Source organism: Empidonax traillii, unplaced genomic scaffold (assembly GCF_003031625.1).
Source record: "Empidonax traillii isolate 1590-97213 ecotype Southwest subspecies unplaced genomic scaffold, ASM303162v1 scaffold309:size1915965, whole genome shotgun sequence".
NCBI classification, from domain to species: Eukaryota; Metazoa; Chordata; class Aves; order Passeriformes; family Tyrannidae; genus Empidonax; species Empidonax traillii.
In genome coordinates this window covers 607,114-634,768 of record NW_020955502.1, presented here as the reverse complement: position 1 = coordinate 634,768, position 27,655 = coordinate 607,114, and the positions used below count along the sequence as shown (strand labels likewise).

General features: G+C 44.4%; 1 protein-coding gene across 1 annotated transcript in view; it reads left to right on the top strand.

The window, feature by feature from the left end:
* Positions 1 to 27,655, top strand: part of LRRC7 (leucine rich repeat containing 7) — a 120,199-nt gene that overhangs the window by 83,797 nt on the left and 8,747 nt on the right. Inside the window, exons 11-22 of the mRNA XM_027891059.1 lie at positions 1,139 to 1,268; positions 1,640 to 1,755; positions 7,991 to 8,060; positions 9,645 to 9,744; positions 10,409 to 10,533; positions 12,617 to 12,817; positions 16,224 to 16,346; positions 18,184 to 18,295; positions 18,515 to 18,695; positions 20,232 to 21,909; positions 23,498 to 23,647; positions 27,266 to 27,385. Coding sequence (XP_027746860.1) covers positions 1,139 to 1,268; positions 1,640 to 1,755; positions 7,991 to 8,060; positions 9,645 to 9,744; positions 10,409 to 10,533; positions 12,617 to 12,817; positions 16,224 to 16,346; positions 18,184 to 18,295; positions 18,515 to 18,695; positions 20,232 to 21,909; positions 23,498 to 23,647; positions 27,266 to 27,385 — 3,106 coding nt within the window. The remainder of the gene's footprint in view (positions 1 to 1,138; positions 1,269 to 1,639; positions 1,756 to 7,990; positions 8,061 to 9,644; positions 9,745 to 10,408; positions 10,534 to 12,616; positions 12,818 to 16,223; positions 16,347 to 18,183; positions 18,296 to 18,514; positions 18,696 to 20,231; positions 21,910 to 23,497; positions 23,648 to 27,265; positions 27,386 to 27,655) is intronic.

Sequence of the window (27,655 nt, the reverse complement as noted above, 5' to 3'; positions counted from 1 at the left end):
TTGGGGGTCATTTTCTGAAACCTTCTAAAACTTTTCTTTTTTGCTGAATTGCTCAAATTGAAGGAAACTCCGTTTTTTAACTTAATGTCTGTTGAGTATTGTTTGTCTTGGAGCCTTAATTATTTTTTTAAAGACGCAACTGCTGCTCTGAGGTGGGAATGCAGAGCAGAGGCTGATCATCGGATATTATATGTTATTTTAGAGTGACTGGTTGTGCTTTTTCAGTGAAGTGCTACCTCTCTAACGAGGACGGTGTCTCCCACATCAAAATGAACTTGGCTTTCTCTGACTCATCCCTTTGGATAGTTTTCTACTGAGTCTCTTTCTCCTAAATACTGGTGGCAGTACCTACTACAGAGCCTGTTACTATCACACAGGGATTAACAATGTGGAGGAAGGAATGATCCCTCAAGGGACCAATTTCTCCATGAGACACAGAGCATTTCAACTTCGGTGCCGGTGGGGAACCACCACCCTCATTTTTGGAACTCTTATTCAAAGGACAAGCCTGTGGTGGCATTCAGAGTATGGCCCTGCACAGTAGATCCATCTTAACAAAACAATCCACACAAAATCAGTGATTCCCACTGATTAAATTACTAAATTAGAGCAAAAGGCTGGAGATGATCTCTGCAGGACCTGAGGGAATGACCTGTGTGGGTGGGAAGGTGCCAGGAGGGAAGTCACACGGGGAAGGTGCAATGTGTTCTGTTAGAGGAGTGTTTTGTGTCCAGTCTGTGCCACATCTGTCTGTACCAGATGCTGCAAATGACAAATTAAAACTTGTATTCCCAGCATTTACAAGGGAATGGAGTGGTAGAACATGGCAGAATTGCTTCCCACTGCCAGAGGGCAGGGTTAGATGGGATAATGGGGAGAAATTCTTCACTGTGAGGGTGGTGAGGCCCTGGCACAGGTTGCCCAGAGAAGCTGTGGCTGCCCCATCCCTGAAAGTGTCCAAGGCCAGGTTGGATGGGGTTTGGAGCAACCTGGTCTATAGAGGAAATCACCTCTAAAATTTCCTCCCAGGGCTGTGTCTGTAGTTGTGTGAAGCTTTAGAACTTCCAGAGGTTGTGGGTTGTTAACTGTGGTTCTCCACCCCTTGCCCAGCCACTAACGAGTGTATTTACAATTCCAGTTTATCTTTGTTAGAAGAATTTGACTGCAGCTGCAATGAGTTGGAGTCTCTGCCCTCCACCATCGGGTACCTCCACAACCTGAGGACCTTGGCTGTGGATGAGAATTTCCTCCCGGAGCTGCCCAGAGAAGTGAGAGGCTTCGGAATTACAGACTGAAATGTTTTGTGGGAGCGCAAGATTTCATCCTAGCCCAGATAAATTATCTGTTAAAGCAATTGTTTGTGGGATGAAGTGGGAGGCCAAACCTTTCTTATGTACTCAGTAGTGAAACTCAGCAGTAAATTAATAAGTTCCTGTTAAATTTGGAATATCCATGTGAAGAGTAGAGTGAGTAACCCCAGGAACCGTGAGGGTGTTACTTTCTGATTAAGTTATGTATTTTCTGCTCTTTGTCACTTCCAGCAAAAACCCAATTCAGCCACCTCCTGCCATGAAAAGTGAGTGATAATAAATGTTACCAGAGGCAGGATTCCATCACCTTTGGCTTTTTCATTCCCCAGATTGGAAGCTGTAAAAATGTTACAGTGATGTCTCTGCGCTCCAACAAGCTGGAATTTCTTCCCGATGAAATTGGGCAGATGCAGAAGCTGAGAGTGTTAAACCTGAGTGATAACAGGTATGGTTCACATAATTTCCTTAACCAATTAAAGCATTTGTTAAAAAAAAAAATTCTAATTTTCAAGTATTTTTAAAAAATACATTTATATAAAATATATTTTATTTAAAAATCTATTTAGAATTATATTAAAAATAACATGATTATTATTTACTTTATTTAAAATATAAGGAAATAATCTTGATTTTTTTTTTTATTTTAATCTTTATGTTTTGGTCTTAGTTCTACTGATACCAAAGAAGAAGTTGAGTGGGGCCAAGATCTGGGTCTTAGTGTGTTTTAATAGGTTAAAATCCATTTGCTTCTTTTATGCCCTGCTGTTTCCATGCAAAAATGTGATATTTGGCTTGTATAGGTTTGTAATATTTAATGATGAAAAAGCTGATCTATAGGGAACATGAAGTGCAAGCACGGGAGTTCGTTATCCTGCCTTCACTGAAATCCAAGGAACATTTTTCATTTCCTTCAGTAGAGATTTTTGTCAAAAAACACAGATTCTTGTGTTCTTATGCACATGACTGTGCTTAGATGAGAAACAAAATGCTTAAACTGAGCCTTTCTTGATACCTGTGCTGCCAAAGACTGAATTTCCTTGAGCTTTATCCATGTGGGTGTGCCAAGAATATGGTAATTTTCAGGTTTGCTGGATAGTGCCATCTCTGGGGGGTGAATTCCATTTTCTCTCCAATAATTACCCTCCACACTCAGTAAAAATTAGGAGAAGGACTTCCCACCCCTCTGTCTGATTTGCTGTCAGCAGTTTCATTGTTGAGATTATAGCTGAACATAAAATATAAACCATAAAATGAAGCACTGTAGAACCCCTTTAATATGTTTGTTTAAAACTGCTTGTTTAATTCAGTTTGATTCTTTTCTGCATTGCAATTGTATGTCATAAAATCCATCATGGCTGGACCAGAATGGGAAGTTAAACTTGAGCCTAGTTTGTGTTGCGACTCTCCAAATCCCAGAATCAGGAAATGCCTTCAGGTGGCACCAGGGGAGGTTTAGGTTGGATATTAGGGAAAATTCCTTGTGGAGGAGGTTGTCCGGCCCTGGCAGTGGTGGAGTCCCCATCCGTGGAGGAATTTAAAAGCTGTGTGGATGTGGCACTTGGGGACATGAGTTAGTGGTGGCCTTGACAGTGCTGGGCAATGGTTGGACTTGATGGTCTCAGAGGGCTTTTCCAACTTCAACAATTCCATGAATATATAACTCTGTGATCAAATGGTGGGTCTCTTGATTTTGGGTTCCAGACTCCAGTGCTTTCCTGGGAACAGGGGTGCTCCTCCATCAGTATATTGGTGGCAGCAATGTGTGTTTGTGCCTTTAACTGTACAGGCAGAGTCTGAAACAACACTTCCAAACCACTCCAGCTGCCATTCCTGCCACAAAGGCAGGCTGGCTTCCCTTCCTGTCCCTGCATCCATGTGCCCTGTCCTGTCCTGCTGTGGTTTTGTCCAGATATCTGTGATTCTGGATCCATAAGTGATACAGGTGAATGCAGCCCATCTCAAATACAGGGAATTTTCAGATGGACCTTTCCATGTCTGGTTCCTGCCCAGCAGCTGTGGTGGCACCTGGGAGAGGGCATAGGTGGACACAGGAGTAGGGAGGCAAGAGGACAACCCTAGTCCAGGGCACTTGAGAATTCAGGGTACAGGTGCCTTCCATGGCACATGAAACCGTTCTGAGCTGGGTCACTGCCCCTTTTCCAACCTGTGACTGTGCCATGAGTCTGAGGTGAGGGAGCAGGAAACCAGTGGGGTTTATTTGGGTTTTGTTTCCTACTTTTTTTTCCCCAGTGACTTTTCAGCCAAGTCAGCTGCTGGTTTCAGTCCCACCACTTCAGTGTGGTGAGGGACTAAGAGTGCTGAGGTGAGATAGGGAAGGGCAGTTCATGGCTGGGAGGGGGTGGGAGCAGACAGGGCTTCCCAGCTAGGCTGACCCAGCAGCTGGATCCCACCGAACAGCTGTCCTGACCCAATTCCTTTTCCCCAGCTGCCCAGCTGGAAGAGTATTGGGATTTCCACTGGGAAGGAAGGTAATTATGGGACCAACATCCCAGTGATAAGATGTTCCTTGGGATGGGACATGGCAGCTGCTTCCTTCCCACTCCTCTGCAGGGGGGTGTGGTGGTGGTAAGCTGCTTTCTCCAGTCCTCCTGGAAAGCTGTGCAGTGAGCTGTGAGCGTTGTGTGACCACTGGGAGAACGGGGTCTGGACTGGGAGAGATGGGAACTAACCCCAGCCAGAGACCTTCAACCTTTAAACTCAGCTGAATTTTCTTTAAACCTGGTTGAATTGTCTCATGTACTTTTCTGGAGTGGTTTGGGCAGTAAATCTTTCCTCCTTCCTTCCTGTAAGCTCTGGCTGAGGTTCAGTGTTGCTCTGCTGAGATGTGATAATTCTTGTGCCGTGGAACTTTCCACTGCAATGAAACTTTTTTAAAAACTTTCCACATTTTGGCACCAAAGAGCTTGGACAAAGTTCAGACTCCTTCTTAATGCTGGAGTTTTTAGTGATATATTTTAACTTTCCTCTCGTCCCATTTTCATTAACATCTATGGAATGTCTTTTCTTTCTTTGAATGAGTCCACATGTACCTGCTTAAGAGAAGGGTGCCTAGGCTCTGCTTCCTTCTGGGAGCCTTCCCATGTTCCCACGGCAGTTTTGCCTCTCTGCTCTTCCCCAGATCTCACAGGAGGTAGAGCACACCAGCTCTTTTCCTGGGTACCCCTTCAAGCCATTGAAAGAAGAGACAATGACACACACAGGCAGAGCAGATGGGTGATTCTGGAGTCTCCTGAGCTTCATCCTGTTGTGATGGGCTCCTGGATCCTGGGATGTGCATTAGCCTCTTCCCTCTCAGCCTGTTATGGGGCCTTCTGAACCTGGGCCCCTCTAAGAGGGACCCCTCACCCAACCACTGCTGATGCACAAATCTTGTGAGGAGCAGCTGTCACTCCCTGTGGTTTATAACAAACAAGGATGGATTGTACATATTCCATCAGAATTTACTGGTCAGCCCTTTGTGACTTTCTCTCCTGACACCAGAGGTATTCCACGTCCATCCTGGCAGTGTCCCGTTGCTCGTGCATCCTGGCCCGTTGCTTCCTTGCTAAGGGAACAGACTGTCCCTGTGACTGTTAGTTCATATGATGGATCCATCACCACGGAGCTGGAGTTATACAGACGGAACAGCATCTTCCACTGGGGATCTGCCCACTGCAAGTTCATCCCAGGGAGTGATATGTCAGGCCATCTCCTTGTCCTTTGCCACATGCCAGGTTTCACCTTTGGTGCTTACAGTAGTGACTGTAAATGGGGCACTTATGTATGCATTAACCTCTGACATCATTGCCTTTATCCCATTGGCTCTGGTGGGAACTGGGCTTCTCACATGCTTATTGAGATGCCCTTTTGCCATGAAAAATGGTTCCTTCTGGCTACCATATTCCTCATGGCATGGAGGTGCAGTCTGCCTTGAGGGATGTAGATACAGGGATGTTGGTGGCTTTGCACTTCTCTTGCCAGAGCTCATGGAAGATCTGCAGTCTGCTCCTGGAATGGCCATGCACACATGGAGACATGGATAGAGGAGCTTTCTCTCCCTTGTGTTCCTGGAGCTTGTCTGGGTGTGATAGTCAGGAGCATTTTAGATCTGGTCTAAAATCCTGACTGGATGTCTTTGAGGAAGGAGTCAAACCTGACACAGTTCTTTTTGCCCCCCAGGCTAATGGGAACCTCACATTTCTGCAAGATGACACATTTTGCACACAGGAGGGTCAGTGTTTGGTTCTGTGGTTTCAGCTACTACAGAGTTTCACTCTGTTCTGTGTCTTCTCAGTGCTGTAAGATGGACCTTGCTCATCTTAGCTGACTAGAAGCTGTTTTAGTTTCAGGACTTCCGAGTTAGAATTCCCCTTTCACTAGGGCAATAGGCTCCAGCTTTCCTTTCCCATGTCAATGATATCCAAACTTCTCATCTCCATAGCTGGGAGTCCTCTCTCCTTTTATCTTTCCAGTCTCCCACAGGCTCTGGAAAGTGCAGGATTCAGTTGGCTCTGATAGGCCATGATGGGTTGGACCCTGATTGCTGAGGTGGAGTCTCAGGAGGGCTGGAGTGCAGCTGGACAGCTCAGATGGCTTCACACTCTGTGGTCAGTTGGGACAGGTTTGAGTCCAGACTCCTTGGGATCCATCTTTGCCTTTGCCAGGCACGCTCTAGTCCAGGAGACCTGAGAAGTTTGATGAAGTGGTTGTGCAGGTGCTGCTGGTGTGAAAGCTCCAGCAGTGCTGAGTCCCTGGGAGGCTCAGGGTACACGTGGGATTCATGCAGAGAAAAGAGCTGTGTGACTTACCAGTAACCGGTGTTCTCACCATGTGTAGTCCACATACACACCTGTCTTCCATCTGCTTCTCCTCTCTCCTCAGAGTCCTTCCAGGTCTGAGCCCTGTGATTGAGAGGTAGAATTGTTAGAATGTACATTTGGGCTACACTTCTCAAAGACATCGGTTACTGGTAAGTAACCTTTCTTTTAGTTCTAGATTGTTCTTGAAAGAGCTGAAAGAACCCTCCCCTTTCTGTGTGTGCACTGCTTCTGTCCTGGGCTCAGAACTCACCCACACAAGTTAGAAAAGCTCCTCAGACTAAACAGTCCATGTATTTTATGATAAGACAGGAATGAAAACTAAGGTTCAGGTAGGTCAGGCTCTCCTTACTTTCTCCTGTGGTGTTAATTCCAGGTTTAAACGTGTGCACACATGGAAATCTGCCCTAATCTCCAGAGGTATTTAAGTGGAGTTTTAACTGCGTGTGCAAACATTCATTTTTATAGATAACTGATTTCTAGTGTAATATATCCTTATGATAACAATTCAATGCTTTACAGACATGCTGCCGTCCCAAAAAGCCCCAGTGTGAATGGGAATGAGCTTGTGGCAAAGATACATCCAAATTATGTAAGGGAGACGCTTCCAAAGCTTTTCTGCGTGGAGACAATGGTACAAATGCTTGTGAGGGGCTCATCTCCCAGAAATACAAATTTTTTTGTGAAGGAGACTGTAGGAATGTTGCTGGTACAGAGGGACAGAGGGTTTTCTCACTTGATGCAGCACCTGTCAATGGCTTACCTGGTTTTACTGAGCTTGAAGCCAATATGTCTGTGAGAGCCTTTGTTTCCCCAGAGTAGGGTTGTCTGACTCTCAGAAAAGGGCTTTTCCTCTTTTTGCCAAATCACATTTAGGTTTTGTCTTTGTCAAAGGTCCTTTGGTCGATACATTCCTTCCCACTGTCCTCCAGCTCCTTAAACTCTGGACAAAAGCTGAGACAACATCAGTCCATGGCTGGATCAGGCCATGTGTTGGTTCAGAGCAGGTTTAGATGGGATATTGGGAAGAAATTCTTGGCTGTGAGAGGGGTGGGGCCCTAGCACAGGTTGCCCAGAGAAACTGTGGCTGCCCCATCCCTGGAGGTGTCCAAGGACAGGTTGGACGGGGCTTGGAGCAACTGGGCTAGTGGAAGGTGTCTCTGCCCATGGCAGGGGGTGGAACTGGCTCATCTTAAATTCCCTCCCGACCAAAACCAGTCTGGGACTCCATGATGACTGAGGAGTAAAAATTCATGTTCATAATGAGTTAGTGGGAAAAACATGAATGAATTCTCTGCAAACATCGTGTCATCATTTCCCATTCCCTCATGCAGATCACTTTTAGGAAATGTGTTTAAATGTCTAATTAAAATGCTAATTTTTTGCTGCTTCGTTTAATTTTGTCATTTAGGTTCACTATGAATATTTATATTATTTTAATCCTTTGTCTGACGTTTCAACAAAAATGAATTTTCCATGATCTCAGTGATTATGTTACAAAACTCCAATGTCCAATAAAAAGAGTTCTGGAAGGTACACTGAGGTCTTTCCTGTAAGTCTTCCTGGGATGAAGATTTTTCTGTTTTCTGTGTTATAAGTGTAATTTTGGTTACATTTTGCCAAGGCAAAATATCAGTAACTCCTCAGTACCTTAAGGTGTGATGCCAGCATTTTAGACTTCAATATCTCTCTTAACATGGAATGCCCTTAATAAAATATTGGTTTTTAGTAAAAAAATGAGAAAAACAGCTATGAAATTACAGCCATTTTAGTATGATCAAGACAAACATCTTGCAGACAAATCTTTAAACAAACTGTTGTGGAAATGAAGGATTCATGTTGTTCCAATATTATCATTTACAGACTGAAGAATTTACCCTTCACTTTTACTAAACTCAAAGAACTTGCAGCTTTGTGGCTTTCTGACAACCAGGTAATGCCTTTCAATATTCATATTTTCCTTATTTAAGGGGTCATTGGAAAGGCTGTAAATGAAACCTGTCATTTAATCCATGGTTGTATCAAAATTTTGGAAGTGTTTTCTCCCAGCCCAGCTTTATACTTCGATACTAAGGGGTAGATCCTGCTGGCTGTCCTTAAGAAACTTGGAAAAAGCAGCTTTGCAGGATTTATTTCACCTGGATAAGCTTCTCTGTCCTTACAAAAGTAGTAAATAAAGGGCAAAAGTAGCAAGAGAATAGTTTTTAAAAATAAGTTCAATATATAAGACTTTGCTACCAACCTTGTTAGTGGTTTGTCCCATCATTTGCTCCATCTACACCTCTATTTTTGTCTTCCTTTTCCCTTTTCCTGTCCATTCTTCCCTTCCTGCATATTTTAAATTTCATTGTACTCAGGGGCAGTCTAACAGTGTCAAAGATGCACAAGAACTCTGAGTCTTGGTTTGAAGAAAACTCATTTATGTTCCTCTTAAATCTGAGTGTGCCCTTCTTTGTCTGAGGGCTTTGGTTTTAACTAGAGACTCTTTGGGGTTCTATTTTAAAGCAAATTATGTAACACGAACACTAAGAAATGCAACAGTTCAACCAGCAGCTGAGCACTAAAATAAGTCTTAAATGTACATTTACTTTTATAGCTGAGCCAAAAATGGGAAAGCTGAAGGGAGGGGTAATAGAAAATTATGATTAAATTTTAATGTGTTAAATTGGGATTCTTGGGTTTTTTCACTCTAATTTCCATTTAAAAAATTAACGTTGCATGGCTGCGCAGCCCAGGCACAGAACAGCCAATTCCTTTTAAATATACGTGGTTTTCCAGCATTTTGACTTTGGTGTAGGATGAATTAGTTTCCATTCTGTGGACTATGACAGTCACTCCTGGTGTTACATTAGAATAAATCAATAATAAAATCGCATCAGTTGAAGTGAAACACAACATCTGAACACTCAGAGTGGCTCCATGTAAGTTCTCCAGTATGTTGCAGCAGGTTTACTCTCAGAGCAGGCAACTACTGTGAATCTACTCCTCCATCATTAGTTAACTCCTTGTTAGCTCTGGCTTAAACTAGATCACCATCTAGGAGGAGTGTTTTACATAAAATGTAAAAAAAAAAAACAAAACCATATATATATAAAATCATCTGAGGAGATTTAAATCATATTTTAAATTTAAAATTAACAGTACCCTCTATTTAACATTCCATTTAAATCTTCCTGGAAATTCTTGATTTTTCTCTTCAATATTTTTCCCACTGGGAATTTTTCTCTGGCTCCTGTAACTGGAGACACTGGGTTCTGCTGTGGTCTGACCTTTTTCCTTCCTCAGCCTGGAACACCTGCAGTATTCCAATGTTCTGCCCATCCTGGTGGGAACTGCAGGAATTGCAGAAGGGAGGAATGGGAGAGGAGGTATTGCCACCAGCTTAACACTTGTTTTAGTCCACAGGGAGTTTCTTTTCACACAGAATTGTAGATACCCTTGTATTCCCTATTTATCAGAAGCTGAATCCCATCTCAGCTCACACTCTTGAGGTAACTGCTCTGGTTTTTCTCTCCAGTCCAAGGCTCTCATCCCACTGCAGACGGAGGCACATCCTGAAACCAAGCAGCGAGTGCTCACCAACTACATGTTCCCCCAGCAGCCCCGCAGTGATGAAGGTAAAACAGCAGCAAGGCAGGAATGGGGTTTGTTTAAAGTCTGGAGGAAATCCAGAGGGATGAGGAGATCCAGAGAGAGGAGACAATCCAGAGGGAGGGTTCCAACGTGGCTCTGTGTGTGTCTCCTCACGCCAAGCCCATGGGACACACAGACATCGCTATTTTGGCACACACAAAGGAATCCTGTCATTCTCAGGCCATCAGATTTACATTTTCTAAAGCACTTTCGTTTCCAGAGTGGCTTTGTAAAAGCAGTTTGGATCTGGATATGAGTGTGCACGGGAAGGAATTGTGGCCTCTGCCTGTTGGCCAGAGACTGGCCCTATCTGGCAGCTGGGGATGTCCAGCACAGAGGGAGGCGAGTTCAGGGGTCCCAGCCTGGCTAAATTCAGGGTTTGACTCCTTACACAGCAGCATTAAATTAGTTTTCATACTCCCCCTGTGCTCCAGGTGTGCCCCAAAAACCTGTTGCTTCTCATCACCCTCACCGCAGTTTTTATAAGAACTCTGTCGTGGTTTCTCAGTTCCCGCTGTCATTGTCCCCTCGTGTTTTCAAACCATAACCCAAGATTGTGTGATCGACCAAGAGAAGCCTTTTTAGGCCTTTTCCCCCCTCTGGGTGCACCAACTGCTGGTTCCTGTGCTCTTTCCCCTTTCTCTGCAGATTTCCAGTCGGACAGTGACAGTTTTAACCCCACGCTGTGGGAGGAGCAGAGGCAGCAGCGCATGACTGTGGCCTTTGAGTTTGAAGACAAAAAGGAAGAGGAGGAAAACCCAGGGAAAGTTAAAGTACGTTCCATTTAGTTTATTCTGGTATTAACATATTATGAACAGGGTCCAGTATACAGGTCTTGAATTTAACTATTTTTGTATTCTAAATACCCATAAACCTATTCCTATTCAGGTTCCTGCTGTGACAGGGGTCTTGTCACAAACCAGAATTAACACAAAGTGTTGGGAGACTTTGAATTATTGTCCTAGTTCTGTAGAAGATTAGGAGACAGCAGAGCATGAGGAAGAGTTTGACACTAAAGTATATCCAGGGCTAGGTTGAACGGGGCTTGGAGCAGCCTGAGCTATGTCCCTGCCCATAGCAGAGCGTGGGATGAGATGGGATTTGTTTAGATGCCCACACAGGAGCTAAAAGCTCATTGCTGGAACCTTTTAAGAACTTCAGGTGAGTCCCTCCAGCCATGGGTTGCAATAGTTCGTGGGGAGGTTTCAACATGTACATTTTTATCAGTTTCACCAGACCTTTAAGGGAGAAATTTGCAGTTAATTTAAATTCTCAACAGGCAGTAACCACCAACACTGCAGCATTTATAGCAGCATAGATTATACACAGATTTCACTTTTTATCTTTCAGAGTTAAAACTGAACTCTCAGCCAAACATATGTTAAGATAGATTTCGTAATTGGAATTGTTCAATAACTTTTTCCATTGAGAATTTTGAACTTTGAGAATTCTCTCTTCGGGGTCAGGCTGCTTTTGATGTATCATTAAACCCACAGGAATAGTACTGTCAGGGAATACAGATTTCCTCTCTGATGATAACTCTGGATCAGTGAGGAAAACATCTGCATTCCAGTGCTCTCACCCTCCACAGCTGCCAGGAGTTCTGTTGTTTAATATTAATACTCATAGTGATGGCAAACTCTGATGAAATCCCTGTCTAGGATTTGTCTCTCTCATCCAAGTCTTCCATTTAATTTTCTCTGACTAGTTTTTACTGAGGATTTGCTGGCTTTTGGCTGTGTCTGTCTCAGAGCTTCCTCTTAAACCATGGTCTGAGTTCTAGGAGAAACCAACTGCCTAATTAGGCCAGCTCTAAATACGATTTCTTTCAATCGTAAATCACCCAGGGCTTTAGTGTTGCTTTCCAGCCTCAGTTTACCTTTTCTGTAGGAATTCTTTATTAACATATGACATCCCAGTCATACATTTGGACATTTTCTGTTCAAGTCGTGTCAGAACCTACTCCCTGTAATGTTTATTCCCTTGTGGTTCAGAACTCTATGCCAGAATTTCATAGATTTTTTTTCCAAACCTATCATTCTTTTGCCTCTGAAATATTCGTATTGACAGACCATTTAAATTGGAATCCTGAATTACATTTTTCCCACTGTAACACCGAGCTGTTAAAACATGCTCCTTTTCTTACCTCACTTCCACAATGAGGTAAAATCTGCTTTGTGGTAAATGATTCCAAATACTTTATCATGCAGTAAATGTGTTTCACAGTTATCCTGACACGCACAGATCTCTCTGGGAAACTTAGAAATTCAAAATGTGGGGTATTCTAGAAAATCTGTGGGTCTGTCAGTCAGTTAAAGCACCATTCAGGCCTTGTGGGGGACCTGTCTGTGGTGTTTTGAGTCTGTTCTCCTGTGTGAGAGAAGAGTAGGATGCACTTCAGTGCCAGTAGGAACATTATCCATCTCCAGGAGCAAATGGCTCCCAAGGGATCAGCTCCTGCTCTCAGCTGCCATCCATAATTCAGATTAATTGAGTACATAGAAAGTAGCTAAATTAATTCTGCATTTACACCAGCATTGTTTGGGAAAGTGGGATGGAATATGTCAGCACTCTCAAGCAAAGTGCAGGATTAACATACAAACACTCTCTCAGGGTAAAAGATTGTAGGGAGCCATTCCCATCCATTATTTTATGTCACTGGAATTCCATTATAGGTTAACATAGAGTAACTGAGCACATTTCAGTCCCAAACTCCGTGCAGATATCTCTGTGTAACACCTCAAGTGATCCCAAACGCGAGGGATGTGCCCTGAGCCCCAGTACTGTAACCATGGGTTAGTTTGCATGCTGTTTGCATTTTGTGTTTGTGCTTTAATTCTTTTTGTGAATGTTCAGGTTGAAATAAATCTAAAACGTTACCCCACTCCCTACCCGGAGGATTTAAAGAATATGGTCAAATCAGTCCAAAACCTGGTGGGCAAACCCAGCCATGGAGTGCGGCCCGAGAACTCTGTACCCGCTGCCAACAGTGACCAAGGGGTGAAAGACACGTATGAGCACAAATGGCCCATGGCACCCAAGGAGATCTCAGTGGAGGTAATGTAAAGGCTCCTTGTTCCTCTCCAGAGTCCCAGATTTGAACACAACTGCTCCAAATGATAATTCTGCATCTGCTGTGACCTCACACCTGAGAGTTTCTACTTTCACCTGTGAAGTTCATTCAGTTGTATACTGAGTTGCTGTTTTTCCCGATACTGCTGAATTTTTTAGTTGAAATCTACCTATATCTGAATTTTGCTGTTGATTTAGACAATTTTAATGGTATGAGACTTGCACAGGAGCAGGAGGAAGGACCAAGCTTGTTTCCATCTCAGCCTTCAGTACGTGCATTTCTACCTCTGATGCGTTAATGACCAACCAGTCGGTTTTGTCTGACCCTACTATGCCATGAAGTTCTTCTCCCTCAGTTCCTATTGCTAGGAGATACCCAGTTAACCTTGTCGAAAGTTAATGAAGGCAGCAGGAGAACTTCTCCCACTGCAGGGAGCTTTGAATCAAGTATCCCTGAATAGAGACTTGCAGTGAGCTGCAGAATCCAGCTCTGCAGTGGATCAGCAAAAACAGGGACAAAGTTCTATTCCAAGGCAAATATAGTCATTTAGGAAGCAAAATTCTTAAATCCTACTGTTCCAAATAGCAGGAACTTGATCTTATCTACCCATGGACACCCTGACTGTGTGCAGGCACCATTCAGAAATAGGGAATTCTCTTCCCCTGATGGTTTATAACCTTGGATAGGTCTACAGGAATACCAGCATTCCTGAAAATCTTTACAAAGCCTTAATGTTGAAAAGAAATAGATGAGGAAAAATATTCTCACATTCTTTTTTACTCTTTTGTTGTCTAAACCTTAGGAGAAACTCATTGTCCTTGAAATGTTATTGTCTCTGGCTTGTTGTATGTGCAGGAATTGTTCTTCCTAAATTTTCCATGTCTTTAACACAAATGGGCTGTTCTTACAATGCTCAGCTGTAGCTGCTCTGTCAGTGCTGTGTGTTTTATTTGCAATTAATCATTTTCATTTCTTACCACAATAACCAACAAAAGTTTTCCCTTTAACATGCTTCAGAAGACTTCCTTCAAATCTAGGCACAGTTTCAATTAGCACTAAAATATTTCAGTTAAATATTTCAGTTAAACTAAGATATTTAAGTTAAATCATTCATGTTTTCATCTAAATCTGAAATCATAAATTCCACCATTATTCTTTTTTGTTTATTAAGTTCTTACTGTGTAAATCTGAGCTTGAAACAACTTAGGCCAGGAGTCTTTACATGTTCTTCTCTTGTTGCTGAAGATATAGAATTTATTTTGTATTATCTATGTTTTGAACTTGAATATTCCTCACAACTTTCTGTGGGTTTTAATTATCACTAAGAATTGTCCATCAGGAATTTGATCCATAGGGCCTGACAGAGACTTTAGGTGGTTGGTCCCATGGCTGTGGTTGGTGATGCAGCCTCCAGAAGTCAGTCCTGGTTTGTTAACACTTGTTCAATTAAGTGTGAAGTTTTTAAATGAAAATCCCAGTGAGCTGAACCCCACAGGGTCCTGTGAGCAGGCAGAGCCCAGGGATCCTACATTAGGGAGGTATAAGCGGCAGTGACACCATAAATATGAGTTACTTTGGTTTTGTGTGGAGGTACAGGAGCTGTCAGTGGCACAAGTCTCACAAAAAGCATTCTGCAAAACCAGCTGAATTGCTGCAGACAGACCCTGTGGTATTCCTGAAGTGCAATTAAATAATGGGAGCGCAATTTCCTCCTTAATTGTCTCCCACAAGCAACTGCTGCGAGTGCACCACTGTTCCCTTGGATCACTGGAGAGGGTTTTTCATCTTCTGTTATTACAATAGTGAGTAGAGGGGGACTTTTTCATATTTTAATTTCCCTGGTACATAGTCAAGACTAGTAACCCAAATATTTCATCAGGTAAGGAAAGGAAAAGGAGTGTTCTTGTCCCTCCACCCAACACTGACACCGGGAAGGTTTTTTGGCTCCAAGCAGGGAGTTGTAAATACATTTTTCTCTCTTTGGCTTCCTGCAGGAGGATAAAGACATGGGGGAAACTGTAGAAAAAGTGTGAATGATTTTGTGAACAATATTGGCCTGATTTCAGTTGTAACACATTAAATAAAACATAATTAAGCTCCGTTTGCTTTTCAGATAATTAGGAGACACGATCTCGAGCCTCAAGTTAAAAGACAGTTTGAAATTGCAGGTGTGTTCTCATAGAGCTAAAGACTGAAGGCAGTTTCTAATACCAAGGTAATTTAATTTCAGGTGCAATGCTCACTTTTCATCCTCAGAGACCAGATAAGGTGGTTTCTGTTCTGATCTCATTTGGGTTTTCTTGCAATTAATTTACACGTCTCTTCACAAACTGTTTCTAAATAATTAAAGGGATCATCTGAAATGAGTAAGAAGCTGCATTTCAAATCCCCTGCACTGTCCTCCGCCTTCACTTACAATTAGCAAACAATGTCTTGATTAGTCAGCAATTATAACAAACCATTGTTCTAGGTCATTTTGAAACCTGTGAGTTTTGGGCAAATAGGAGGCTGGGTTAATTTTGTGTCACCTTTTCATGAGAAACGATAAAGAATCCCACAAATGAGCAATGCAGGTCTTTATAGTTCATATTAAGAATATTCTAAGAATATCCAACTTCTCAAGTGTCCCAGAGAAGCTGTGGCTGCTCCATCCCTGGAAGTGTCCAAGGCCAGGTTGGACAGGGCTTGGAGCAACCTGGGATAGTGGAAGGTGTCCCTGCCCATGGCAGGGGTGGAACTGGAAGGGCTTTAAGGTCTCTCCCAACCAAAACCATTCTAGGATTCTATGGAAGGGGAAATTGCATCTCTCTTGATTATAATTTAATGTTCTTGTATTCTCAGCCTGAATTCTCATTGATATTTCTCTTTCTCTGTTGTTTTAATGGTCTTTCCCATATGTTTTCTCTTCAGAAACAGCTTACTACAGTTTTCTGTCCTTTTCCTGTATCCTTCTCCAGTTAGTCCTGAGGAATAGGTTGACACAACACAATTTGATTTCTCTCTTCCCTTTCTTCTTGCAATTTCTTCTATTCACTATACTTTTTTTCCCTATTAGTGACCTTTTTGTTCTTGAGCTTGTAAGAAAAGGTCCTCTTAAAGAGAGTGGAATTAAATGGAATATGATTAGGGGTTTTTACCACATCTTTCACATTCATGGCATGTTCACAAATGCCAGACTGGTTCTTTCAAAAGTGCATCAATTTTTTTTGGAATAACTAGGTTAGGGGTTAAAAGAAAATGCTATAAGGTAGAAAACTTCCTAAAATCATGCATCTGAAATAAAACCCTGTGTTCATCATCGTGTCAAAAATGGAACTGCTGGTTCTTACAGCAAAGGGGGTTATAACTTATAACTCTTAAAAGGTTCATGGCATAATGTTGGGATTCCAGGTTCAAGATAAAGAAAATAAAGAATTCCCAAAGAATCCCCTGTCTGAGACAGAGAACACTCAGGAATCACCTCTGGAAACCTCAGACAGGGAGGAGAAAACCGAGGGCACCAAGAGTTCAGAGGTACAACCAGACCCCTGACAGGCATCATGGGTGTCACAAGGGGAGAATTTCACACTCTGCAGCACTGGGCACTCTTATTTCTCAAAAAAAGAACTGGTTTTGCACAAGTTTGTCACACTTACACTGGCAACTGGTGCTGCACGGGGGAAAGACTGTTGCACTGTTGTTGAGTTGTATGGATATCACTGTGTCACCTACAGAACACCACAGATATCCTGGGATCTCTGCATGGGGAAGGAAAGCCTTGGCTGTATCACACCATGTAACTATTCCCTTAAATGTTAGTCCTGAGGGGTTTAATTAAGTTGGGGATGCCTGATTTTTGCTGTTTTGGGAAGGTCCTGCCTCCAGTAGAACACCTACTACAGAAGGATTAAAATAACTGTTGTGTAAATATAATCATATTCTTCAAGGATAAATTGCATGGCAAAGGGTTCTACAAATCTCTGTTTCCACTGTTACCACAAAAAGCAGTGAATGGAGAGGAAACCTGTGAAAGTTTGCTCCTGATGAGTAAAAGCAAAAAAAATTTATATTGGAGCATTTTACATTTTAACAATGGCTCAAATCCTCATCTTCTCCCACACCTCCTTCCACACAAATATATTAACTCAGTGAGTGTGTTTGGTTTGGGTACTCCAATTTAAATAGTTTAATTATTACATCTCTCCTTATTAACTTCACTCTTCGAACTCGCTGGAGAACCTTTCCCAGCAACGTGTCAGGGCACAGAGACCCTCATGGTGTCCCATTAGTGTAAGCTCCCTCCTAAATACATTTCTCCTGTTTCTGTCCTCATTTATACTATTAATTATAGATTTTACCCTAATATCCCTCCAAAACTTCCTCTATTTTAGTACATACTCTCCTTGTCCAGCCTCCATCCTCCTTACAAAATGATAGCTCCTCCTCTCACAAGGATCCTGGTGGCATTGGCTCAGCTTTCCATCTCCACCAGTTCCCTTTCCATGATATTTTCCTGAGCTGGGCACCACCCATAAGGTGGGTTTCCCAGATTGCCCATCCTTCAGGCTCCCTTTCCTCTAGTCTCTTCTTGAGGGCAAGGTACCAGTGGCATCCCTGCAGTACATGTCACAGCCCTTCCTGTCTCCCCAGGACACCCACCCTCAGCTCTGAACATTCTCCCCAAAATTCCTCCTTCTGACTTCACTGCCTTCTAACTATCCCATGAGCCTAAATGTCCTAATGTAAAATACCTCCTTCTGAGACTACATCCCACTTCCCTTCAACATTTTTCAATTTTATTTTCTGTATATATCCTTTGAAGGTCAAGGTGTGCTGAACTCTCAGAAGTTTATTAAATCTGAATAACTTTAATTTAGCCACAAACCCTTTATAGACAAAACCATTTTAATTAAAAATAGCTACAGGGACAGCTGAATCTATGGAGGGACTTGTGCCATGAATAACTGAACAAGGAACGTTTCCTCCTGAAATAACAATTGTTTACTCCCAATTTGTGGTTTTTTCTGCTGGCAGGTTGTTTTTGTGACCTTGACTTCATCCAAAATGTTTACATGGCCTTGATGTATCTCACAAGTTCCATCTGTTTTGTCCACATTTCCAGAATGAGCACATCACCACTAATTTTTAGGAGTATTTCTGGAGGACTAATTAGAACTTTCAGCTGACAAATCAGTATGATTAGATGCTGCCTGTATGGTGGGGTTGGTGTGTTACGAGGAGAAGGCTGGGAAATGTTTGTGCCTTGCAGTTTGAAGTGGATTCTGTCTCCTGTGTTTACTCTTCATTATTATGTTCACCAGGATGCCTTGGGACATCAATGTGTTTATTCTTCGTTTTTTATATTCCTCAGGATGCCTATGGACATCCTGCCAGTGAGATGAGGATAGGGGAGCTCCGTCCTTCCATGCCTGAGACTCCGTTGTACCCCCCCAAACTCGTTCTGCTGGGTAAAGACAAGAAAGGTATTGACTTGGTTTACAACAACTTTTGTGTGATATGCAAGGAGAGACGTTCCTTGAGATGTTCTACCCTTCACTGTGATTTTAAAACAAATCTCTTGTATATTTGTGCACACACACACATATATATATATGTTCATAGTTCCAGTTTAAAAATGTGTTTTTCTGGAGTTTAAGTCTCAAATGCCACACTCTGAAAGCATTTGCTGTGTTTTGTTTCAGAGTCGACAGATGAGTCTGAAGCAGATAAGATCCATTGTCTGAATAACAGCGTTTCCTCAGGCACTTACTCAGACTATTCCCCTTCCCAGGCTTCCTCAGGGTCCTCCAATGCGCATGTTAAAATGGGCTCCTTGCAGACAACGGCTAAAGAAGCAGTGAATAACTCTCTGTGGGGGAACAGGTGTGACAATCTTTCTTAGCACCACTTCTGGTGGCATTTTGTCTTTTCATATGCACTCAAAGAGAAGTGTATCTTCCCCCAGAGGGTGGTTGGGCACTGAACAGGCTCCCCAGGGCAATGGTCACAGCACCAAGGCTACCAGAGCTCAAGGAGTGTTTGGATGATATTCTGGGGCACCTGGTGTGACTCTTGGGGATGGTCCTGTGCAGGGCTGAGGGGTGGATTTGATCCTGGTGGGTCCCTTCCAACTCAGCATATTCTGTGATTCTTTATTGATCTGTTTAGGCATTTTGTTTAAAAATTCCACATTTTTTCCCATTTGTGTGTAGCTGATCACAGCCCAGGCTGTGCAGAGCTGACCATACATCCATACTCCATCAACACCAGTAATTCCACAGCTGGTGGGTCAACTCTGGGCTATAACCAGGCATTAAAGCTCCTGGAATCAGGCTGCAGTGTGTGTCCCATTATTGTGTCCTGGCCTCCCTCTGCCCTGGATTCCAAGAACATGGAAAGTTCTTGGAAAGCTCTAATGAGCCATCAGCAGGCTGAGAACACCCTTGTACCACACCAGGAACACCCTGTCCTGTCTGTCCCTGCCATAAATCACCTCACGTGATTCCATCCACAGGCTCTGTCCTGTTAAAGAGAGGCTGGAGCCTTCTCAGTGAAGATGCATAAAATCTTGGTGCTGAGAACACACACAAACTGCATCTGGTATCTTTGTTTAAAAATAAAATAACGTAAGTGTGAAAAACCTTCTGTTGCACTCACAGATTATTTTTACAGCAGGTAAATATGTTCAGCTGGATTTCTGTGAACACAGCATGGAGCCAGCCAGGCCTGTCACTGACTTCTTAGTTTCTCCGTGTGTGTACTGACACAGTCTGTGCTCCAGGGCAAAAACCTGCTACCTTTGTGCCAAGCCAGTGGCATGAGGTTCATGTCTCATAGCACAATCTCAAAACCAAAGCATAGATGGGAGAGTGCTAAATTGCTTTAAGCTCATAGAGAGTGTCCAAACGAGTGCAATGGAGATGGGGAAGGTCCTTCAGGGAAAGCCATGCGAGGAGCGGCTGAGGGCTGGAGAAGAGGAGACTGAGGGGAGACCCCATTGAAGTTGCAACTTCTTCGTGAGGGGAAGAAGAAGGGCAGGCTCTGATCCCTTTTCTGTGGGGACGAGGTGCAGGACCCAAGGGAATGGCCTGAAGTTGTGTTGGGGCAGGTTTAGTTTGGATCTCAGAAAAAGGTTCTTACCCCAGAGGGTGGTTGGGCCCTGAACAGGCTCCCCAGGGCAGTGGTCACAGCACCAAGGCTGCCAGAGCTCAGGGAGAATTTGGATGATCCTCTGGGGCACTTGGTGAGACTCTTGGGGATGGGCTTGTGCAGGGCTAAGTGATGGACTTGATGATCCTGATGAGTCCCTTCCAACTCAGCAGATTCTGTGACTCTGTGATTCTTCTGTCATTCTGGTGATGGTTTATGTGCTGGGATAGAGGGCATTTTATCTTGCTCCCTTCTCTCTTGTCTTTGCAGGCTGGCACAGTCGTTCCCACAGCCCCTGGAGACCAAGCCATTGCTGAGCCAGCGGGAATCAGCTCCAGCTGGGAACCTGCCGGCGCGGCCGGAACGGCGCCCGCTGAGCGACACGTTCGCCGAGGGCTGGACTGATGGGTCCCACTACGACAACACGGGGTTCGTGGCCGAGGAGAGCACGGTGGAGAACCCCAACGCCAACCCCCTGCTCACCACCAAATCGAGGAGCTCATCTGCACACGGGCGCAGGCCGCTGATCCGACAGGACAGGATAGTTGGCATCCCCTTGGAGCTGGAGCAGCCGACGCTCAGAAACACACACGAATCTGAAGTGCCTCCTCCCAATCCTTGGCAAAATTGGACCAGAACCCCCAGTCCCTTTGAAGACAGGACAGCTTTTCCTTCCAAACTGGAAAGCACCCCCACCACCAGCCCTTTGCCTGAGAGGAAAGATCATGTCAAAGAGTCTCCTGAAATGACAAGTACTTTCCCTCCAGGAATAGCATGGGAATATCACGACTCAAACGCTAACAGAAGCCTCACAAATGTCTTTTCCCATATCCACTGTCGCCCAGATCCTTCCAAAAACGTCATTTCCATCAGCAAGAGCACGGAGCGGCTTTCCCCAATGATGAGGGATTTAAAAACGAACAAGTTTAAGAAGTCTCAGAGTATTGATGAGATAGATATTGGTACATACAAGGTGTACAACATCCCCCTAGAAAACTATGCATCCGGGAATGATACTGTAGGGCCTCACGAGAGGGTGGACAAGCTGCTGGGCCCAGAGCACGGCATGCTGAGCATGTCCCGCAGCCAGTCCGTGCCCATGCTGGACGACGAGCTGCTGACCTACGGCAGTGTCAAGGTGCAGCCGCAGCAGAAATCGTCCGTCACCAAGAAAGTCTACCAGTTCGACCAAAGCTTCAACCCCCAGGGTGCCGTGGAGGTCACGGCCGACAAGAGGCTCCTGCCGCCCTTCCAACTCAACCCCGAGTACATCCCCCAACCACCCAAAAACCTGCCCCAGGAGCTGGTGAGCCCGCGGGGGTACCACGGGTATGCGCCCGTGGATCCCATGTTCTCCTTCTCACAGCCCTCGGTGAGCGAGGAGCCCGTGGGGCCCCCCTTCGGCAGCCAGGGCGCACGGCCGGGCTTCCTGCGCAGAGCGGATTCCCTGGCCAGCTCCACCGAGATGTCCATGTTCCGCAGGGTCAGTGAGCCCCAGGAGCTGCCCCCGGGCGACAGGTACGGCCGGGCCCCGTTCCGCGCGGCAGCCGATCGCCAGAGCGGCATGGCCGTGCCCGAGGCACAGTTCCTCAAGCGCAACGGGCGCTACGAAGACGAGCTCCCTTCCTACCAGGAGGTGAAAGCCCAGACTGGGAGCTTCCCAGTTAAAAACCTCACGCAAAGGAGGCCCTTGTCTGCACGAAGTTACAGTACAGAGAGCTACGGCACATCCCAAACCCGGCCCGTCTCAGCGAGGCCGACAATGGCAGCGCTGCTGGAAAAGATTCCATCAGACTATAACTTGGGTAACTATGGCGACAAGCCTTCCGATAACAGTGATATAAAGCCAAGGCCTCCCCCTGGGAAGGGAAATGAGAGCTGTGCTAAAATGCCTGCTGACTGGAGACAACAGCTACTTAGACATATAGAAGCTAGAAGGTTAGACAGGGTATGTTTGGCATTTCTCTGCAATTAATGCCTTTAGTTGTGTGTTTCGGTATGTCAAACTATTTGCACGTGCAGTGGTGACCACCAGAATTCCCAGTAATGCAATTCCTGCCTCGTTGTCAGAGGAGCTGGCCCACAAAGGGCCCTGGGGGTGCTCAACTGGAGTGAAGGGTCCCAGATAAACTCAGAGGCTCCACTCTGGTCACTGAGGTGGTGGCTCCTGCAGCAGTACCCAAAATGATGAAAGCCCATGAGATTCTGTCCTGCTCATGGATGGGGATGTGCTGCTGGAGCCCACCATGTCAAGCACAACTGGGAGCTCTGGGAACATCTTGGCAGTAAAAGTGAACAAAGAAAACCACCATTGAGAATAAGTAAAATAATGTATTTTAGCTTTCGTATCACTGTTAGAGGGGGTTTAAAGGTGTCTCTTGACTGAGAAATAGCACTGGGTACCCACTGCCACTGTTTTGATCGAGGAATGTGACCATTATTCCTTTTAGCTGTAGGAAGTTGTGCTGATTTGCCTTCTATCCGAAGAATACAAGTCCTTTAGTGCATGATTTCAGTCATTACCTATTTAATGACCTACTTCATGAATTGCATTTACTTCATGATCTGAAGTGGTTGTGGAAAATTACTGTCATGAAATGCATAAGAAGGTAGTTGCCAAATGTGTCCATTTACCTACTTTATGCCAGAGCCTCCTGAGTTTGGTGTTACTACACTCCTCACCTCCCAGTTGCTCGGATGTGATATTTATTAAAATATCATTAGAGCCCAATGGGTTAAATTTAAAAATGGGCTCAAAGGCTGAAGTGTTTCCTCCCTTCAGCTCTTTCCCTTGTGCTGTGTAAAACCAATTGGAAAATTCTCCCCAGGGAAACCAGTGCACCCTGAGCAGAGCCATTTCTGGTGGAAATAAACGCTTCCCAGATGCTGTTTGTTTAAGAAATATCTTCACGCTTAGCTTACAGTGTGTATCAAGGAATACCTGAACTCATGAAAACTGACACTGGTGGTTCTGCTGAGTTGGCAGCAGTCCCTGTGAGCTGGTTACTGCTGGTTGCAAAGCTCTCAGGAGTTGAGCTGCCTGGTGGAGGCTTTGCTGGTGAGAAACTCTGGGCATTCCCATGGAGCAGCTGCTCTAGGAAAAGCCGCTGCCGGTCGGGTCTGTGCAGGACCGTGGTGGTGGGCAGGGAGCAGGTGCTCCTGGGATGGAGCAGAGCCTTCTCCCCCAGGGTTTGCTCCTTGGCACCTGACACATCCCAGGCCTATCTGTGGTTGCGCAGCTGAGCCTAAATTTGGCCATATTTGCAAAATAAAGACTTGTACCATGTGATACAACTCCAGATACCAACACACCTCATCTGCTGTCAGCGTGGAAGTCGTTTCTGGTATCCATTTTATGTACAACGAGCAATGTACTTGCTTTGTGTGACCCAGTGCATGCCCCGGGGAGCTATTGATCTCTTGGGACTGTTTGTTTGCTTAAACTAAAACTTTGTGAACTTAACCATATATGTGTGATACTTAATTCGATGAGCATGTGTGTTCATATCTGTCACGTGGTTGTTTCCTCTACTCAGACCGCTGCTTACAAACACCACACAGTTAGCCTTGGCATGCTGCACTCTGGAGGGGTTTCAGCAATGCATGCCGGCCGAAGCATGACTTTAAACTTGCAGACTAAATCTAAATTTGAAAACCAAATGCTTCAAGAGCTACCTCTACCGAAAGTAAGTATGGGCTAGCCAGCACCACCAGCATTCCCAATAAATTAACTTCTTGCTTCCTCCTGGTTTAGCTTTTGCCTACTACTCATGCTTATACAGACCCGATGCAAAAAGCAAGGGTGGCAGTGGTACAGTTTTCCTCCCTTGCTTTTTGGATTCTGGGTTTCCCGTGGCTGTCATTCCTGCTTCCTGCTCTCCTCCTCCAGACCGGTGCCATCATTTTCTCAATCTGTGCAGAGAAATGGGGAACGTGCTTTGCTCTGAGACTGAGCTTAAAAAAAAGGACTGTAGAAATGTTGAATATGCATTTAAATAGGCTCCAGGAGACAGGGATTTTAATATTTGAGCATTAACTGGCTCTGCTGTAGTAGCTGATGAGCTTTGAGCACACCTACCACACCCAAACCCATTTTAAACTTTGGTTGAGTAACACATGTAGAAAGAGAATAACCTCATTTTTTACTATTTTACATCTGTTCTTGGTATATTGCCGACAAGTACAGACATACAAGATCATCCTAAACAAATGTTTGAAGGGAAAAGCACACAGGACAAGCCAGAGAGGGACACTGCTGCAGGACTTGCAGTGTCAAAGAGGAGATCCTGAGACCTTCTGTGCATCCATGTGGCCACACTTCCAGGGTCAAGGCAATGTAGGAGGGACAAGCCTCACTTGGCCTCTCCCTGCTTTGGCAGCAGGAGCTGTTGGGACACATTAGCAGCATCTCTAATTAAAGGGCAGCAGAGCACAGATCCAGGCGCTGCCATGGGATCAGCTGTGCTGGTAATTGCCAGGCTGGCCTCCAGCACTGCTGGCACCTGCCCAGGGAGGACCAGCCCTGGCCAGAGATTCCCACAGGAGGCTTCCAAGGCCCTGTTTCAGAGCTTACATCCAAGGCTGGTGAGAAAATAGGATGATTTAATGGCAGCAGCACGAGCAGGTTGTGTGGGTTGGACAGACCTCGACCCTGCTCCTCTCCCTGATGCAGGACGAACTCCGTGCTGGAGTTCTGGGCAGAGCTGGGACAGGATAACAGCACACATAGATCAGTGTCAGGCTTTTCCTGCCGGGACTGACTCTCCATACACTGTCACCTCCATCCCACATGCCATCAGCTGTCCCTGGGTTGTCCCCCTCGCTCTCTGTGCTTCTCTGTTGTTGGGTGGGTGGCACCGAGAAGCCCCCCAGGGGTGTGTGTTGGCCACGGGTGACATTCCAGTGTTGTCTCTGCTTCCAAAGAACCTGTTTGTCTCCTCGGGTACATGCCAGGTCTTGTCACGAGTCCTTGAAAAAATCCATTTGCCATCAACCCCAAATAACAGTGCTGGTTTGCTACACATCAGGAACACAGTGTTTTATAGCACTTCCAGGATTTGAGGCTGTAAATGTATATGGATATTAATGGATGGATGTCTGAGGAATTAATGAATCTGTTCAGAGTGATATATTTTGGGGTGTGCTCTGATGTGGATTATTCTGCTTTCTATTCCACCAGCATTTCACTGCTCCATACCCATAAAAACTGTGATGCTGAAGTGCATTAAGGGGGTTATTCTCTTATTGTACTGTTTGGGAAGCAGGGGGAAATTGCTGTTGAATGAATGTCGTGTATATTTGGTATTGTTTTATTCTATTCCTTCATATGTTCTAAAGGATTTGCATTTCTTGATGAATCCAGGCCACAGCAGTTTAATTTTTGTCTCCTTCTCCTCCCTCCTTCCTGTGGCCTGGATTCAAGAGAGTAATGAGTGAGGTCTGGTTGTCCAGTAGATGGTCAGGAAATCAAGTTTACCAATAACTTATTTTCAGAATGTTTATTACATTGATTCTGCTTGCTGTAGAAAATGCTTGAACTGCTGCTTTTCATTGTTTACCCAGATTTAATAGATGTGGGTTTGCTTTCAGTCTGTCCGAGCTCAGAAAATGAGCAATATTGCAAGGGGTCAAATTCATTTTGCTGCAGAAAATGAAACCACAGAATTTACCTGTTTATTGAGAAAGCAGAAAACACCCTCTGTGTTTTTTCTTTTGCCCTCTCGAGTGCAAACTCTCTCCTGCAGATCAGTCAGTGGGGAAACAACCCAGAACTTTTCCATTTTTGGGATCCATCTCCCAGGTGTTTTAAAAGATAATGGTTTGGTGGAATCCATTCCCAGAAGTGTCTGTTGCCACCTCCCTTGGGAATAATAGTCAGTCAGGAGGAAAGGAGAGGTTCCCTTTGGAATGAGCCTCTCTACCCCCTCTCTGCATGGGGAGGGCATCCAGAGAGGCCCAGAAGCTGATCCCTCAGGATGTGAGAGGATTCTCAGGACAGCTCTGGAAGGGATGGCTTTATTTTCTGTTTTAATGGTGTAAAGAAAGCTCCACAAGGAGATCTTTCAACAGTGGAAATGTTTTTCTAGTGGTTTTTAATAGAAGGAAAATAGCAACTTCCATGATTTTTCTGGAAGACTTGAATGATGAAAGAATTATCATGAAAATTTTCTTTCATTTGAAATAATCAGGGTTGAAATTTTTTTATTTAGTCACTGAGATGTGTGATTTAATCACAATTTACTTCTACTTACTTTTAAACTTCTGTTAAAAATAGTTTTTAATTGACAAGTTCCCAGCTTTCATGTTTCAAAGCAAATGCAGTTCTTCAGCCATCTAAATAAGTGTATCCTGATTTTCTGTAATCTAAGCTGGAAAAGTATTTGCTTGAATGACAGAGGGGAAAAATAGATATTTTTGTTTCTTTGTAGATTATCATTAATCAGAACTCAGTAAGCACTACATCATTCAGGTACTGTCAGTGGTAGCACAGTGTTGGAATTTTGGAAAGTCTGACCTCCATATTATGAAAATTTCCAGTGATGGTAGAGAAACAGAGGGACAGATAACAGAAAATCAAGATGGGACAGAAAAAGCACAAAGACCCTCCAAAGTCCTGAAAACAGGAGTAAAATAACCAGGGGAAAAAGGGACAAGGAAGAAATATTTATAACAGGAGAGAAAAGGGAAAGATAATAATATTTAGGAAACTTTAAATGTGTGTTATGGCCATTTAAATTCAGAAAAAAAATTTAATTATGAGTTAATATTGTGCATGTAGTAATCTATTGGCTTAACACAAGACAGGCCCAGCCTAGAGAGGTCTGGGAGCCTCAGATGGAGCTGAGTGAGGGGAACAAGGAGTCACAACTTCACCTTTGCCGTCAGGGAATGTTTTCTGCAGAAAATAAAAGGATCAAATTTGTCTTTGTGGCAAATACTTCATAAAAAAAGTCTTTGCTGCTTGAACGAGCAGCAAGAAATTTCTAACTCACTGTTAAGGGCAGACTGCACATTGAAATGTGGGATTTTAACCAAATTTGTTTCTCTGAGTCATGTAAAATGAATTTTCTCTTTTCTCTCATCATTCATTATTCTCATTACTTCTCTCCTATGCCTTTCAAGCCCTCCTGCTTGCAGAGGGTCCCTGAGCAATGTGGTCACATATTAATGAAATACGGGGGGAATTAGGAGAGTTTCTGTTGTAGCAATAGCACGGTGTGGTTTATTTAACTGGGTTGGTGACTGAACTAAAGCTGAGGAGGGGTTGTTTGGTGACTAAAGGCTGCCCTACATTTGTGCAACAGACCCCGTCGCAGCAGAGCAGCATCCTGGACAACGGGCAGGACGAGGTGTCCGTGGGCAGCCAGTGGAACCCGTACCCGCTGGGGCGGCGGGATGTTCCCCCCGACACCGTCACCAAGAAGGTAAGGAAGGGATCCCAGAGTGGATCCTGCTCCCAGCACCTCTCCAAGGAGGAGAGAAGGTGTATGAGGACACACCTGGTTTTGTTTCAAGGCTTAAAGCATAATTGTTGGGAATTCGAGGCGTGTTTTGCCACTGTTTGTGTGGTTCCATCTCTGGTGTATGCAGTGGGCACAGGGGGTTGGGCAGGTGTGTTCCTCTCCCTTGGCCTGCAGAGTCTCATCAGATGTTTCATTTCAATGGCAGTTATAACAAATGAAAGGTTGGGATGG